The sequence below is a fragment of the Giraffa tippelskirchi genome, chromosome 12, assembly GCF_054371585.1.
Source record: "Giraffa tippelskirchi isolate mGirTip1 chromosome 12, T2T-mGirTip1v1.2.pri, whole genome shotgun sequence".
Classification (NCBI taxonomy): Eukaryota; Metazoa; Chordata; class Mammalia; order Artiodactyla; family Giraffidae; genus Giraffa; species Giraffa tippelskirchi.
In genome coordinates, this window is record NC_137286.1 from 68,341,084 (window position 1) to 68,357,004 (window position 15,921).

At 55.3% G+C, this 15,921-nt stretch overlaps 2 protein-coding genes across 2 annotated transcripts; both read right to left on the reverse strand.

Moving 5' to 3' along the window:
• Window positions 1–1,414: 1,414 nt before the first annotated feature.
• Window positions 1,415–6,487, reverse strand: LOC145529894 (uncharacterized). The gene is made up of 3 exons (XM_081550655.1): window positions 3,038–6,487; window positions 2,326–2,638; window positions 1,415–2,075 (listed from the first exon to the last, which is right to left on the reverse strand). The coding sequence occupies exons 1-3, from the start codon at window positions 3,272–3,274 to the stop codon at window positions 1,447–1,449; spliced, it is 1,179 nt and encodes a 392-aa protein (XP_081406781.1). The 5' UTR covers window positions 3,275–6,487; the 3' UTR covers window positions 1,415–1,446.
• Window positions 6,488–9,065: 2,578 nt separating this feature from the next.
• LOC145529893 (uncharacterized) lies at window positions 9,066–14,136 on the reverse strand. Its single transcript, XM_081550654.1, has 3 exons — window positions 10,686–14,136; window positions 9,974–10,286; window positions 9,066–9,723 (listed from the first exon to the last, which is right to left on the reverse strand). Exons 1-3 carry the CDS (start codon window positions 10,920–10,922, stop codon window positions 9,095–9,097), a joined length of 1,179 nt encoding a protein of 392 aa, XP_081406780.1. The 5' UTR covers window positions 10,923–14,136; the 3' UTR covers window positions 9,066–9,094.
• Between the last annotated feature and the right edge of the window lie 1,785 nt (window positions 14,137–15,921).

Sequence of the window (15,921 nt, forward strand, 5' to 3'; positions counted from 1 at the left end):
TGGACGAGCTGCCATCTGCAGCTGCTACCACAGCAGCCAAGGGCTTTAGCTCCCGAGTACCTCCCTTCCTTTGGAACTTGGGGGCCCTCTACTCCCCACTTGCACACCACAGACCTTTGCTGAGGATTGTGGGGACCCTCACTCAGTTTGCAGCACGTTGTAGCCATCCCTGTCCTCTCAATACCTCCCTTGCCACTCAGCTTGTGAGCCCCTTTGGAGCAGCGTGGCCCACCTGGCTGCAACGGAAGAGACACAGCTGACAGTGAAACAACAGCTTAGATCTGACAGCCGGAAAGCTCTGTCAAAAGGGACCTCCCTCTTCACACCGTAGAGGCTGTAGGAGCCGCCAGGCTTTCGGAAGCAGTGCAGGGGCCAAAATGACTCCACAGCCGTTTTCCTTCCTGGGGAGGGTTCTGGCTCGAGTGGGAATGGCTCAAGTCTCCTAAGGTTCTGAAAGCCCACTGTGTGCAGATTCACGGTACACAGAGAGGAGAAGGTGGAGTCCTGCCCTGGAGGTGGTCACAGCTCACGGATGAGCCAGGCAGGCAGGCAGGCAGGCAGGCAGGGCATGAGAACACCTGAGCTGCCTTCATGAGTGAATGGTGTGGGGGCAGAGGAAGAGAAGCCGGTCTGCTCCCCCATGTGGTGCCCAGGGCAGGTTGTCCCCAGAGGAAACCCTTACGACGGTGAGGACTCTCACTGCTGTTTCCCAAGGGGTTCCGTCGGTGCGTGTCTTCCCCGGAGCGGTCAGGCCGTCTCTAAAGTACACTGGCCATGGGCATTGCCTCTCCTTGGAACTTCCCACGTGTTTCTCTTTTTTATGGAACAGTGATTTTTCTAGAGGGGTTCTGGGCCACAAGGTTGTTGGGTCATTTTCTAGCCTTCTGTCGTGAAGAACGCTTTCCTGGGCGTTGGGGTGGTTTGTTGTTCCAGCTCCCTTTCTTGGCTTCTTTTGGGAGCTGGTGCAACAAGAGGAGCTCAGCCTCTGCCTTCTGGCTGAGATGTCACCCTTCAAACAGCAATGCCTGCCTGGAGATAATGATGGCATTTGCCAAAAGGGCTTCGTTTGGCACATGATATCTTGAAAGGACGTACACCGTCCTGTCAGCTATCAAAGGCTAGTTCAAATGACATAAAAATGAGAACTCTCCAATGGAGTCTTACAGTAGGTGGAGAGTCCGAAAGAAACTCCTTCAGTCATTTCACTGAGAGTCATTGATTGGGGACACCAAGAATATAGGAAGGAATGCAGAAAGAAAAGTTGAAATTGTGTTCAGGATCGGGGGGGAGGGATGAACAGGGCGTGCTTGCCTTGAATCCAGGCTTTGTTGGGGGGTGGGGCATAAAGATCAAACGGGTCTGAAACCACAAAGTGGTGATGGTAACACAGTATCACCAGAGTCACACAACAGTGTTCCCAAATTGCAACAATGATGAAAAAGTTTACTAATCCCAACTTAACCAACAAAAATACACGAAACCATACAAAAAGTAAAACATCACCAGTAAGGTGGAAACAAACCAAATGCAAAGCAGTTCAGGGGAAAGGAACTCCATGTCCCCTGGGGGCAGACCGAGTTGACGGCGTCCACGGTGAGCCGACAGGGATGGAGGCGGCAGAGCCGACCGCTCCCCTGGACGTGGTGTTTCCGGCAAGGGCTCTGGGTCTCTGTCCAGAGCGGGGGCTCGTTCTTCCTGCAGGGGCGGGTGAGTCATCGTCGGCGTCTGGGTGTTGCGCGGGAGCCAGGGCAGGCTCTCCCTGCCGAGGCGGTGACTCCTCCTCTGCCTCGGGTTCTCCTGCCAAAGCCCGAGCAGGTACAGGTGCACGTGGAGGTGGAGGTTCTGGCTGAGGGGGTGGGACATCAGTGCCTGGGGCTGGGGGTCCTGCAGGCACGGAGATCCGATCTGCCCGGTGTGCTGGCCAGAACCCAGCTGGCCTGGTGTCTCTGCGAGGGCAAGTCTCGGTTCTCCATCTGCCCTCGGTGGATCCCTGGGTCCTGCACCTGGAGCCACCACCTCTGTAGGGACAGGTCTGGGAAGTGGAGCCTGGTTCCAGTTGGAGGCCAGTGCTAGAGCTGGGGGAGAAGCAAAGTTTGCCCACAGGCCAGCCTTGGCATGTGCGTATCCCGGGACAGAAAGCTTCCAAGAGATTCCCAAAGAATACCCAGGGTCGGATGTCTTTTGGGACTGAAGTGTGCAAGATGGGGGTGGGGGTGTGAGGCCAGCGCTTGCTGTAGGCCCAGCAGCATCTTTCGGGGACTCGTCCCTGTGTAGCTCAGCACCCCCTCCCCACACACTCCCGTGCACCAGCCCCAGCGTCCTCACCTCTGTGCTCTGGCGTGCTGGGCTCCAGGTCCTCCTGCTGCCTCAGAGGCCGGGGTTCTCGGGACTCCGGGTCGGAGCCGGGTGTGCTGAGCTCCGTGGCAGCCTCAGACTGGGCCGCCGGGTGTATCCTGGGCGGTGTCTCGGCAGCAGGCCTTCCCCGCCTCCGCTTCGCCCCCGGTGGGGCTGATGCCTCCGTGGGCACGCTCACCTGGAGCCTGCACTGGGCCTCAGGGGCGGGGGGGTGGTGCTCCGACCCCTCCCTCCGGGAGGTGGACGGGGTGTCCCCGTCCTCGGCCTCATCACGTGGGAAGCTCTGCAACGACAGTGACCGTCAGCCAGCCGTGCTGGGAGTTTTCCGAGCTGGGCCTGGCCAGTGGAGCCGCTGCTTCTGCCTGCTCGAACTTCTCTTCCCAGAAGGGTCAGAGACGTGTGTCTGCTCAGATCCCCACCCGGGAGGAAAGAGACCCACCTGAGGGTGTGAGGCCAGCCTGGGCGGCCGGCGCTGCCCGCACTCTCCCCATCCCAGCCAGCCTGCTCTCCCCTGGGGTGTGGACACAACTTGCCCGTCGGCTTCTGACCCCACATCCGCCTGGGCTTCCTTGAGGGAGACACACCCCGAGAAACCCGCATCCACACACACAGGCAAAGGACCCGGTGTTTCCGGGTGGCATGGGAGAGGTGGCCTGGCCCGGCCTGGGGCTCCCCGTGTTACCTTTCTGTTTCTCCGGGCAAAGGGCCAGAGGCCTCTCGGGGGTGCCCTGAGCCAACGTTGACAGGGTGCCCACGCACACTGCCTGTGAGCTCTCCCGAGGCCCCGGCCTCTGGGCAGGGGCAAACAGCAGAACATCCTGGCAGCAAGTGATCTGGCTGGGGGCTCCTCTCCGCTCTGGAGGCCTGGATACCCGGGTTGCGGGTTCTGTTGGGTTCTGTTGCCGGCAGGTGACATCATTTCCTGGGGTTCGTGCTGAGGTCCCTTCCCCAAAACTTCCCAAGGGAATCTCTGGGTTTCTGACTGCTCGACCACCCCCCTTAGGCCATGTGCAGGCACAGTGACAGCCACACTGCCCAGCCCACAGCCCTGGGGAGGCCTGGGTGCAGCCAGGGCCTGAGCTCCGAGGACCCCGCTGCTCTCAGACCAGGCTCCTTCTTCTCATAAGTGGTGTGGCCCTGGACAAGCGTATGCCCCTCAGGGTTTCCCCAGTCTCTCCATCTGCAGAGTGGGGGTCATTCTCCCATCTGCTTCCTAGTTCTGTCGGCCTACGAGCAGCTCCATGCCTTTCCACCTGGGGCCGATATCACGTGGAGCTTGTGCGCTGAGACTTCAGAAAGAAAGACTCCATCCAGGGCTGACACAGCACAGAATGGGGCAGAACGAGGCCTGGATGCGCCGTGGTACCCAGGAAAAGGCACTCCCCCTCCTGACTGTTTTGAGACCCCGCATCCAAGTTGGAGGACCGAAAGGAAGACTCGAAGGTCTCCCTCTCTTATAGAAAAGAGTAGCCAACTTTCTGGTCCTCTGTTTCCATTGAGATTCTGTTCAAGTGTCCCAGCTCGGCTTCTGCGGGTGGCTGAGCTTCTAAGGGCTCCCTGCGTTCTTGTCTTTTCCTCTCCAAACCTTCCGTCCTTTTCCCCCTTCTGGGGTGGATGGGCGCTGTCGTTGCTTCTACCTTCGAGACAGATTGATGAAAAGTCTGGACCGTCGATTCCTTTCCTCTCTCTGGTTCCGTGTCTCTCTCTGGCTCTGTCCCTCTCTTTTCCCTTCTCGATTCAGTCTGTGTCTTCCTCTTTCTCTCTCGTGTGTGGATGGATGGATGCTAGGAATGCACATGTATATGATTAGATGAGGGTTATGTTTTAGGGATAGGTTAGAGGGAGAGAAAGGCTTTAGGTCGGAGTTGGTCATGGGGGAAGGGTCAAGGGTGGTGGTGGTGTTTCTTGGAATCTGAGTGCTGTGCATTCTTCGTCTCTTTCCACATGAACCCCTTCTCAGATACACCACTTGCAAGGAGTCTCTCATGTTCCGTTTCCTATCTTTTGCATTTCTGAATGCTTAGCTTCTCTGTTGTGAAGAGGTTCCATTGGATGGAAACCCGTTGGCGTACTTCGTTTTCCTCTTTCCCTTACTTGAAGAGACCCATTTCTACCTCCGCCCAGCAAATGGCAAGGAGACTCTGATGTTAAGGAGCCTTTGACCTACGCTTCTTTCTAGCTATCTCATGATATCAGTCTTTAGGGTGAGGTTTTTCCCCGATATTGAGGTGGTGTGAGATCAAAACCAATAGCGTTCTTCAGATGTAGCTGTCTGGTTTTCCCATGGACATTTATTGAAGAGGCTTTCTTGTTCCCATTTGGATATTCTCCCCTTCTGTGTCAGAGATGAGTTGACCATGGATGCCGGGGTTTGTTTCTGGACCCTCAACTTTATTCCATCGATCTGGATCTGTGTGTGTTGTTGTATTCCCAATAGCATACTGTCCTGCTGCTGCCGCTGCGGCTAAGTCACTTCAGTCGTGCCTGACTCTGTGCGACCCCATGGCCTGCAGCCTACCAGGCTCCTCCGTCCATGGCATTTTCCAGGCAAGAGTACTGGAGTGGGTCGCCATCGCCTTCTCCGATACTCTCCTGAGGATCCTAGTTTGGTCGTCTAATTTCCTTTCACACAACCTTGGATGTCCGTATCGGGGCTTTTTCGTCGGATTGTATTGACAATTTAGGCTCTTTTCTGTTTCCGTACCCCTTTTGCAATTCTTTGTTCGGTGCGAAAATGCATTGGCATTTTGGGAGGAATAGCATCGAAGCTGTGGATTGCCTTGTGGGGCTGTGACATCATTTTCCCAATAGGAATTCTTTCAAGCCCTGAGCACAGCTTCTCTTTCCAGTGGTTGGTGTGGGCTTGATCTTCCTTCTTCCATCTCTCGCCGTTTTGTCAGGACAGGTCCTTCCTTCCCTTCTGGGTTAGATGGACTCGTGGGTATCACTTCAGTGAATGGCATTGTCAGTGGGGGTGATAATTCCCTTCTCATTGGAAGACTTTGCTGTGAGTATTAGAAATGCAAGTGATTTCTCTTCCCCTTCCTCCCTGTCCATCTCTCAGAGCCACCGGGAAACAGAGGCCTCATCCAGGGTCACACAGGCCTGAGGGAGTGCAACTAGACTGTTGTTTCTCCAGGCCCTCAGTGCTGGACATCATCCGGGATACTCTGTGTGTGTCTTCCTCAGTCTGCTGTCCCTTCAGACCTTTCCCTAGTTTTCACAGGCTTGTCGTGTTGGTGTTCTTTGTCTGTTTGGAGACACATCCTTGAGAAGCTTTGTGTTTCCACTCATTCGTCTCGCGATGTATGACCTGTCTTTTGCTTTTGTAATGAGGTCTTTCCCACAGTAGATATCTTTGATTTTGCAAAGTCCACTGTATTCTCTGGGTTGTTTTGTGAGCTGCCTTTTCGTTTTGTGTGTGAAGACTCAAAGCACATGTCCGGTTTCTGCTCATTGCTCTTCTAGATTTGTGACAAGTTTTCATGGAAACTTTGTCTAGGGATAACTGGAAGTGAACTCGGTGTAAGGTGTCAAGTCTCCATCTCCATTCATGTCATGCCCTGCAGTTTCCAATTCCCTGTTCCTGAGTGGTTTTGGAGACCTTGTGGGAAGTTTGGTTGCATCGGAGTTTGCGTTTCCACCTTGAGTAGATTCACACTGTTCTGCCCTCAGGGACACTGTCAAGGGGGAGTGAGGAGCTGCCTGCACTTCCAGCAGTGACCACACGGTGGGGCGAGTGCTGCTCTCCCCTCTGGGAGCCCCAGGCCACAGGCATCCCAGTGAGGAGCCAGCTCTGTGCTCAGCTGAAAGGAGTTAGTCTCTCAGGAGCCTCTGAGCCCTTGCCTTTGGATCACCCAGGGTGGGCATTTGCTGTGACAGAAAAAATTGCCCTGAATTCCATGGACGGAAGAGCCTGGCTGTGTGGAGTTCGTGAGTTGCCGTGAATCAGACACAACTGAGGACACAAAAATTCAATAGACTAAAACACTTTTTGGGGGTGGGGGGAGTGAAAGGGGGTGATGTGGGGTTTTTTGTCTTATATAATAGCCGAGGGAAATCTAGTTTAAACCTAAATTCACATAGATGGGAAAGGTATAGCTCTCCGTCACCCTATTAAAAAAAAAAAAAAAAAAAACGACTTCACTTTTCTGAAAGCTTATTTAGTAGCTTCCTTGAGCAGTTCATTGTGAAGGATTTTTTTTTTTTTTCTGTGACATTGGCCTCATTAAAATGTACGGTTTGCCTTTACTGGATAATTTTGTTCATTGGTTTGTTAGGGAATCTTGGTAATATTTGAGTTTCCTGGGGAGTATGGTCACATGACCTGGCCCTGGCCAATTGGTGCGTTCCACCTCCCTGGCCACTGTGATTGGCTCCGGACTGGGGCAGTGCCCAATCGGGGCCCAGGGCCAGGCCTCACGTTGGAAGCCAGGGGAAGACGAGCTCTCGTCCTGCTGGGGTAGGGGAAGGGGTGGGGCCGGGGGAGGTCAGGCTCCAGCAGTGGGAGGGGCTTGAGGTCCGCCTGCGGCAGTTGGTGACCTTCCTGCTCCCCTCAGGGCAGAGCCGCCGGCCTGAGAATGAGGGCGCTGCTGAGCCCAAGGCGCTGGGATGGCCCGCTGCTGCTGTGGTCCCAGAGCTCCACCCGAGACCTGAGGGAGGCCGTCTGCCCGTGAGTCCTCTCCCGCTTGTCTGTCAGCTTGTTTGAACCATGCTGGGTTTTCTGCCCAGCTGGCTAAGGGGAGTCCCTGGAAATGCAAGGGTGTGGGTTTTGGCAGACTTCAGGGAAGACATGCCAGATGAGCCTGGGAGACTCCAGCTTAATCTGGATTCAGGAGATATCTCTTCGGGCCAGCTAGTAATTGTAGGATAAGCCTAATGAGTCTTCACAGGATGAAGAGAGTAACGTGCCAAGGTAGCAATCGATGTCCTCATTCGAGAGGATGAAGCTGGTGCTCAGAGAAGGGGGGAACTTGGCCACAGCAAGGAGGTGTGCACCCAGACAGAACCCCCAGATCCGGCCATTGGAGCTCAGGGAGGCCACTGGTGTGGCTTGTCCCTGTGGCAGGGGCCGAGGCACGCAGCCCACCCTGATTCCTGCGGGGGCCTGACTTGGGAAGTGCCATCTGGTAGCTTTGAGACTCACCAAACCAAATTGCACTGGAGAGAGGAAGGACACCTTCCTTCATCCACCCCCCACCCCCGCCGGATTCCCACATACCCTGACCCCTTTCTCTTGATTTCGGAGCCATTTCCAGAGTCCCGCTCATATGACCTCATTCGAAGTGCACTGTGGACGAGCTGCCATCTGCAGCTGCTACCACAGCAGCCAAGGGCTTTAGCTCCCGAGTACCTCCCTTCCTTTGGAACTTGGGGGCCCTCTACTCCCCACTTGCACACCACAGACCTTTGCTGAGGATTGTGGGGACCCTCACTCAGTTTGCAGCACGTTGTAGCCATCCCTGTCCTCTCAATACCTCCCTTGCCACTCAGCTTGTGAGCCCCTTTGGAGCAGCGTGGCCCACCTGGCTGCAACGGAAGAGACACAGCTGACAGTGAAACAACAGCTTAGATCTGACAGCCGGAAAGCTCTGTCAAAAGGGACCTCCCTCTTCACACCGTAGAGGCTGTAGGAGCCGCCAGGCTTTCGGAAGCAGTGCAGGGGCCAAAATGACTCCACAGCCGTTTTCCTTCCTGGGGAGGGTTCTGGCTCGAGTGGGAATGGCTCAAGTCTCCTAAGGTTCTGAAAGCCCACTGTGTGCAGATTCACGGTACACAGAGAGGAGAAGGTGGAGTCCTGCCCTGGAGGTGGTCACAGCTCACGGATGAGCCAGGCAGGCAGGCAGGCAGGCAGGCAGGGCATGAGAACACCTGAGCTGCCTTCATGAGTGAATGGTGTGGGGGCAGAGGAAGAGAAGCCGGTCTGCTCCCCCATGTGGTGCCCAGGGCAGGTTGTCCCCAGAGGAAACCCTTACGACGGTGAGGACTCTCACTGCTGTTTCCCAAGGGGTTCCGTCGGTGCGTGTCTTCCCCGGAGCGGTCAGGCCGTCTCTAAAGTACACTGGCCATGGGCATTGCCTCTCCTTGGAACTTCCCACGTGTTTCTCTTTTTTATGGAACAGTGATTTTTCTAGAGGGGTTCTGGGCCACAAGGTTGTTGGGTCATTTTCTAGCCTTCTGTCGTGAAGAACGCTTTCCTGGGCGTTGGGGTGGTTTGTTGTTCCAGCTCCCTTTCTTGGCTTCTTTTGGGAGCTGGTGCAACAAGAGGAGCTCAGCCTCTGCCTTCTGGCTGAGATGTCACCCTTCAAACAGCAATGCCTGCCTGGAGATAATGATGGCATTTGCCAAAAGGGCTTCGTTTGGCACATGATATCTTGAAAGGACGTACACCGTCCTGTCAGCTATCAAAGGCTAGTTCAAATGACATAAAAATGAGAACTCTCCAATGGAGTCTTACAGTAGGTGGAGAGTCCGAAAGAAACTCCTTCAGTCATTTCACTGAGAGTCATTGATTGGGGACACCAAGAATATAGGAAGGAATGCAGAAAGAAAAGTTGAAATTGTGTTCAGGATCGGGGGGGAGGGATGAACAGGGCGTGCTTGCCTTGAATCCAGGCTTTGTTGGGGGGTGGGGCATAAAGATCAAACGGGTCTGAAACCACAAAGTGGTGATGGTAACACAGTATCACCAGAGTCACACAACAGTGTTCCCAAATTGCAACAATGATGAAAAAGTTTACTAATCCCAACTTAACCAACAAAAATACACGAAACCATACAAAAAGTAAAACATCACCAGTAAGGTGGAAACAAACCAAATGCAAAGCAGTTCAGGGGAAAGGAACTCCATGTCCCCTGGGGGCAGACCGAGTTGACGGCGTCCACGGTGAGCCGACAGGGATGGAGGCGGCAGAGCCGACCGCTCCCCTGGACGTGGTGTTTCCGGCAAGGGCTCTGGGTCTCTGTCCAGAGCGGGGGCTCGTTCTTCCTGCAGGGGCGGGTGAGTCATCGTCGGCGTCTGGGTGTTGCGCGGGAGCCAGGGCAGGCTCTCCCTGCCGAGGCGGTGACTCCTCCTCTGCCTCGGGTTCTCCTGCCAAAGCCCGAGCAGGTACAGGTGCACGTGGAGGTGGAGGTTCTGGCTGAGGGGGTGGGACATCAGTGCCTGGGGCTGGGGGTCCTGCAGGCACGGAGATCCGATCTGCCCGGTGTGCTGGCCAGAACCCAGCTGGCCTGGTGTCTCTGCGAGGGCAAGTCTCGGTTCTCCATCTGCCCTCGGTGGATCCCTGGGTCCTGCACCTGGAGCCACCACCTCTGTAGGGACAGGTCTGGGAAGTGGAGCCTGGTTCCAGTTGGAGGCCAGTGCTAGAGCTGGGGGAGAAGCAAAGTTTGCCCACAGGCCAGCCTTGGCATGTGCGTATCCCGGGACAGAAAGCTTCCAAGAGATTCCCAAAGAATACCCAGGGTCGGATGTCTTTTGGGACTGAAGTGTGCAAGATGGGGGTGGGGGTGTGAGGCCAGCGCTTGCTGTAGGCCCAGCAGCATCTTTCGGGGACTCGTCCCTGTGTAGCTCAGCACCCCCTCCCCACACACTCCCGTGCACCAGCCCCAGCGTCCTCACCTCTGTGCTCTGGCGTGCTGGGCTCCAGGTCCTCCTGCTGCCTCAGAGGCCGGGGTTCTCGGGACTCCGGGTCGGAGCCGGGTGTGCTGAGCTCCGTGGCAGCCTCAGACTGGGCCGCCGGGTGTATCCTGGGCGGTGTCTCGGCAGCAGGCCTTCCCCGCCTCCGCTTCGCCCCCGGTGGGGCTGATGCCTCCGTGGGCACGCTCACCTGGAGCCTGCACTGGGCCTCAGGGGCGGGGGGGTGGTGCTCCGACCCCTCCCTCCGGGAGGTGGACGGGGTGTCCCCGTCCTCGGCCTCATCACGTGGGAAGCTCTGCAACGACAGTGACCGTCAGCCAGCCGTGCTGGGAGTTTTCCGAGCTGGGCCTGGCCAGTGGAGCCGCTGCTTCTGCCTGCTCGAACTTCTCTTCCCAGAAGGGTCAGAGACGTGTGTCTGCTCAGATCCCCACCCGGGAGGAAAGAGACCCACCTGAGGGTGTGAGGCCAGCCTGGGCGGCCGGCGCTGCCCGCACTCTCCCCATCCCAGCCAGCCTGCTCTCCCCTGGGGTGTGGACACAACTTGCCCGTCGGCTTCTGACCCCACATCCGCCTGGGCTTCCTTGAGGGAGACACACCCCGAGAAACCCGCATCCACACACACAGGCAAAGGACCCGGTGTTTCCGGGTGGCATGGGAGAGGTGGCCTGGCCCGGCCTGGGGCTCCCCGTGTTACCTTTCTGTTTCTCCGGGCAAAGGGCCAGAGGCCTCTCGGGGGTGCCCTGAGCCAACGTTGACAGGGTGCCCACGCACACTGCCTGTGAGCTCTCCCGAGGCCCCGGCCTCTGGGCAGGGGCAAACAGCAGAACATCCTGGCAGCAAGTGATCTGGCTGGGGGCTCCTCTCCGCTCTGGAGGCCTGGATACCCGGGTTGCGGGTTCTGTTGGGTTCTGTTGCCGGCAGGTGACATCATTTCCTGGGGTTCGTGCTGAGGTCCCTTCCCCAAAGCTTCCCAAGGGAATCTCTGGGTTTCTGACTGCTCGACCACCCCCCTTAGGCCATGTGCAGGCACAGTGACAGCCACACTGCCCAGCCCACAGCCCTGGGGAGGCCTGGGTGCAGCCAGGGCCTGAGCTCCGAGGACCCCGCTGCTCTCAGACCAGGCTCCTTCTTCTCATAAGTGGTGTGGCCCTGGACAAGCGTATGCCCCTCAGGGTTTCCCCAGTCTCTCCATCTGCAGAGTGGGGGTCATTCTCCCATCTGCTTCCTAGTTCTGTCGGCCTACGAGCAGCTCCATGCCTTTCCACCTGGGGCCGATATCACGTGGAGCTTGTGCGCTGAGACTTCAGAAAGAAAGACTCCATCCAGGGCTGACACAGCACAGAATGGGGCAGAACGAGGCCTGGATGCGCCGTGGTACCCAGGAAAAGGCACTCCCCCTCCTGACTGTTTTGAGACCCCGCATCCAAGTTGGAGGACCGAAAGGAAGACTCGAAGGTCTCCCTCTCTTATAGAAAAGAGTAGCCAACTTTCTGGTCCTCTGTTTCCATTGAGATTCTGTTCAAGTGTCCCAGCTCGGCTTCTGCGGGTGGCTGAGCTTCTAAGGGCTCCCTGCGTTCTTGTCTTTTCCTCTCCAAACCTTCCGTCCTTTTCCCCCTTCTGGGGTGGATGGGCGCTGTCGTTGCTTCTACCTTCGAGACAGATTGATGAAAAGTCTGGACCGTCGATTCCTTTCCTCTCTCTGGTTCCGTGTCTCTCTCTGGCTCTGTCCCTCTCTTTTCCCTTCTCGATTCAGTCTGTGTCTTCCTCTTTCTCTCTCGTGTGTGGATGGATGGATGCTAGGAATGCACATGTATATGATTAGATGAGGGTTATGTTTTAGGGATAGGTTAGAGGGAGAGAAAGGCTTTAGGTCGGAGTTGGTCATGGGGGAAGGGTCAAGGGTGGTGGTGGTGTTTCTTGGAATCTGAGTGCTGTGCATTCTTCGTCTCTTTCCATATGAACCCCTTCTCAGATACACCACTTGCAAGGAGTCTCTCATGTTCCGTTTCCTATCTTTTGCATTTCTGAATGCTTAGCTTCTCTGTTGTGAAGAGGTTCCATTGGAAGGAAACCCGTTGGCGTACTTCGTTTTCCTCTTTCCCTTACTTGAAGAGACCCATTTCTACCTCCGCCCAGCAAATGGCAAGGAGACTCTGATGTTAAGGAGCCTTTGACCTACGCTTCTTTCTAGCTATCTCATGATATCAGTCTTTAGGGTGAGGTTTTTCCCCGATATTGAGGTGGTGTGAGATCAAAACCAATAGCGTTCTTCAGATGTAGCTGTCTGGTTTTCCCATGGACATTTATTGAAGAGGCTTTCTTGTTCCCATTTGGATATTCTCCCCTTCTGTGTCAGAGATGAGTTGACCATGGATGCCGGGGTTTGTTTCTGGACCCTCAACTTTATTCCATCGATCTGGATCTGTGTGTGTTGTTGTATTCCCAATAGCATACTGTCCTGCTGCTGCCGCTGCGGCTAAGTCACTTCAGTCGTGCCTGACTCTGTGCGACCCCATGGCCTGCAGCCTACCAGGCTCCTCCGTCCATGGCATTTTCCAGGCAAGAGTACTGGAGTGGGTCGCCATCGCCTTCTCCGATACTCTCCTGAGGATCCTAGTTTGGTCGTCTAATTTCCTTTCACACAACCTTGGATGTCCGTATCGGGGCTTTTTCGTCGGATTGTATTGACAATTTAGGCTCTTTTCTGTTTCCGTACCCCTTTTGCAATTCTTTGTTCGGTGCGAAAATGCATTGGCATTTTGGGAGGAATAGCATCGAAGCTGTGGATTGCCTTGTGGGGCTGTGACATCATTTTCCCAATAGGAATTCTTTCAAGCCCTGAGCACAGCTTCTCTTTCCAGTGGTTGGTGTGGGCTTGATCTTCCTTCTTCCATCTCTCGCCGTTTTGTCAGGACAGGTCCTTCCTTCCCTTCTGGGTTAGATGGACTCGTGGGTATCACTTCAGTGAATGGCATTGTCAGTGGGGGTGATAATTCCCTTCTCATTGGAAGACTTTGCTGTGAGTATTAGAAATGCAAGTGATTTCTCTTCCCCTTCCTCCCTGTCCATCTCTCAGAGCCACCGGGAAACAGAGGCCTCATCCAGGGTCACACAGGCCTGAGGGAGTGCAACTAGACTGTTGTTTCTCCAGGCCCTCAGTGCTGGACATCATCCGGGATACTCTGTGTGTGTCTTCCTCAGTCTGCTGTCCCTTCAGACCTTTCCCTAGTTTTCACAGGCTTGTCGTGTTGGTGTTCTTTGTCTGTTTGGAGACACATCCTTGAGAAGCTTTGTGTTTCCACTCATTCGTCTCGCGATGTATGACCTGTCTTTTGCTTTTGTAATGAGGTCTTTCCCACAGTAGATATCTTTGATTTTGCAAAGTCCACTGTATTCTCTGGGTTGTTTTGTGAGCTGCCTTTTCGTTTTGTGTGTGAAGACTCAAAGCACATGTCCGGTTTCTGCTCATTGCTCTTCTAGATTTGTGACAAGTTTTCATGGAAACTTTGTCTAGGGATAACTGGAAGTGAACTCGGTGTAAGGTGTCAAGTCTCCATCTCCATTCATGTCATGCCCTGCAGTTTCCAATTCCCTGTTCCTGAGTGGTTTTGGAGACCTTGTGGGAAGTTTGGTTGCATCGGAGTTTGCGTTTCCACCTTGAGTAGATTCACACTGTTCTGCCCTCAGGGACACTGTCAAGGGGGAGTGAGGAGCTGCCTGCACTTCCAGCAGTGACCACACGGTGGGGCGAGTGCTGCTCTCCCCTCTGGGAGCCCCAGGCCACAGGCATCCCAGTGAGGAGCCAGCTCTGTGCTCAGCTGAAAGGAGTTAGTCTCTCAGGAGCCTCTGAGCCCTTGCCTTTGGATCACCCAGGGTGGGCATTTGCTGTGACAGAAAAAATTGCCCTGAATTCCATGGACGGAAGAGCCTGGCTGTGTGGAGTTCGTGAGTTGCCGTGAATCAGACACAACTGAGGACACAAAAATTCAATAGACTAAAACACTTTTTGGGGGTGGGGGGAGTGAAAGGGGGTGATGTGGGGTTTTTTGTCTTATATAATAGCCGAGGGAAATCTAGTTTAAACCTAAATTCACATAGATGGGAAAGGTATAGCTCTCCGTCACCCTATTAAAAAAAAAAAAAAAAAAAACGACTTCACTTTTCTGAAAGCTTATTTAGTAGCTTCCTTGAGCAGTTCATTGTGAAGGATTTTTTTTTTTTTTCTGTGACATTGGCCTCATTAAAATGTACGGTTTGCCTTTACTGGATAATTTTGTTCATTGGTTTGTTAGGGAATCTTGGTAATATTTGAGTTTCCTGGGGAGTATGGTCACATGACCTGGCCCTGGCCAATCGGTGCGTTCCACCTCCCTGGCCACTGTGATTGGCTCCGGACTGGGGCAGTGCCCAATCGGGGCCCAGGGCCAGGCCTCACGTTGGAAGCCAGGGGAAGACGAGCTCTCGTCCTGCTGGGGTAGGGGAAGGGGTGGGGCCGGGGGAGGTCAGGCTCCAGCAGTGGGAGGGGCTTGAGGTCCGCCTGCGGCAGTTGGTGACCTTCCTGCTCCCCTCAGGGCAGAGCTGCCGGCCTGAGAATGAGGGCGCTGCTGAGCCCAAGGCGCTGGGATGGCCCGCTGCTGCTGTGGTCCCAGAGCTCCACCCGAGACCTGAGGGAGGCCGTCTGCCCGTGAGTCCTCTCCCGCTTGTCTGTCAGCTTGTTTGAACCATGCTGGGTTTTCTGCCCAGCTGGCTAAGGGGAGTCCCTGGAAATGCAAGGGTGTGGGTTTTGGCAGACTTCAGGGAAGACATGCCAGATGAGCCTGGGAGACTCCAGCTTAATCTGGATTCAGGAGATATCTCTTCGGGCCAGCTAGTAATTGTAGGATAAGCCTAATGAGTCTTCACAGGATGAAGAGAGTAACGTGCCAAGGTAGCAATCGATGTCCTCATTCGAGAGGATGAAGCTGGTGCTCAGAGAAGGGGGGAACTTGGCCACAGCAAGGAGGTGTGCACCCAGACAGAACCCCCAGATCCGGCCATTGGAGCTCAGGGAGGCCACTGGTGTGGCTTGTCCCTGTGGCAGGGGCCGAGGCACGCAGCCCACCCTGATTCCTGCGGGGGCCTGACTTGGGAAGTGCCATCTGGTAGCTTTGAGACTCACCAAACCAAATTGCACTGGAGAGAGGAAGGACACCTTCCTTCATCCACCCCCCACCCCCGCCGGATTCCCACATACCCTGACCCCTTTCTCTTGATTTCGGAGCCATTTCCAGAGTCCCGCTCATATGACCTCATTCGAAGTGCACTGTGGACGAGCTGCCATCTGCAGCTGCTACCACAGCAGCCAAGGGCTTTAGCTCCCGAGTACCTCCCTTCCTTTGGAACTTGGGGGCCCTCTACTCCCCACTTGCACACCACAGACCTTTGCTGAGGATTGTGGGGACCCTCACTCAGTTTGCAGCACGTTGTAGCCATCCCTGTCCTCTCAATACCTCCCTTGCCACTCAGCTTGTGAGCCCCTTTGGAGCAGCGTGGCCCACCTGGCTGCAACGGAAGAGACACAGCTGACAGTGAAACAACAGCTTAGATCTGACAGCCGGAAAGCTCTGTCAAAAGGGACCTCCCTCTTCACACCGTAGAGGCTGTAGGAGCCGCCAGGCTTTCGGAACCAGTGCAGGGGCCAAAATGACTCCACAGCCGTTTTCCTTCCTGGGGAGGGTTCTGGCTCGAGTGGGAATGGCTCAAGTCTCCTAAGGTTCTGAAAGCCCACTGTGTGCAGATTCACGGTACACAGAGAGGAGAAGGTGGAGTCCTGCCCTGGAGGTGGTCACAGCTCACGGATGAGCCAGGCAGGCAGGCAGGCAGGCAGGCAGGGCATGAGAACACCTGAGCTGCCTTCATGAGTGAATGGTGTGGGGGCAGAGGAAGAGAAG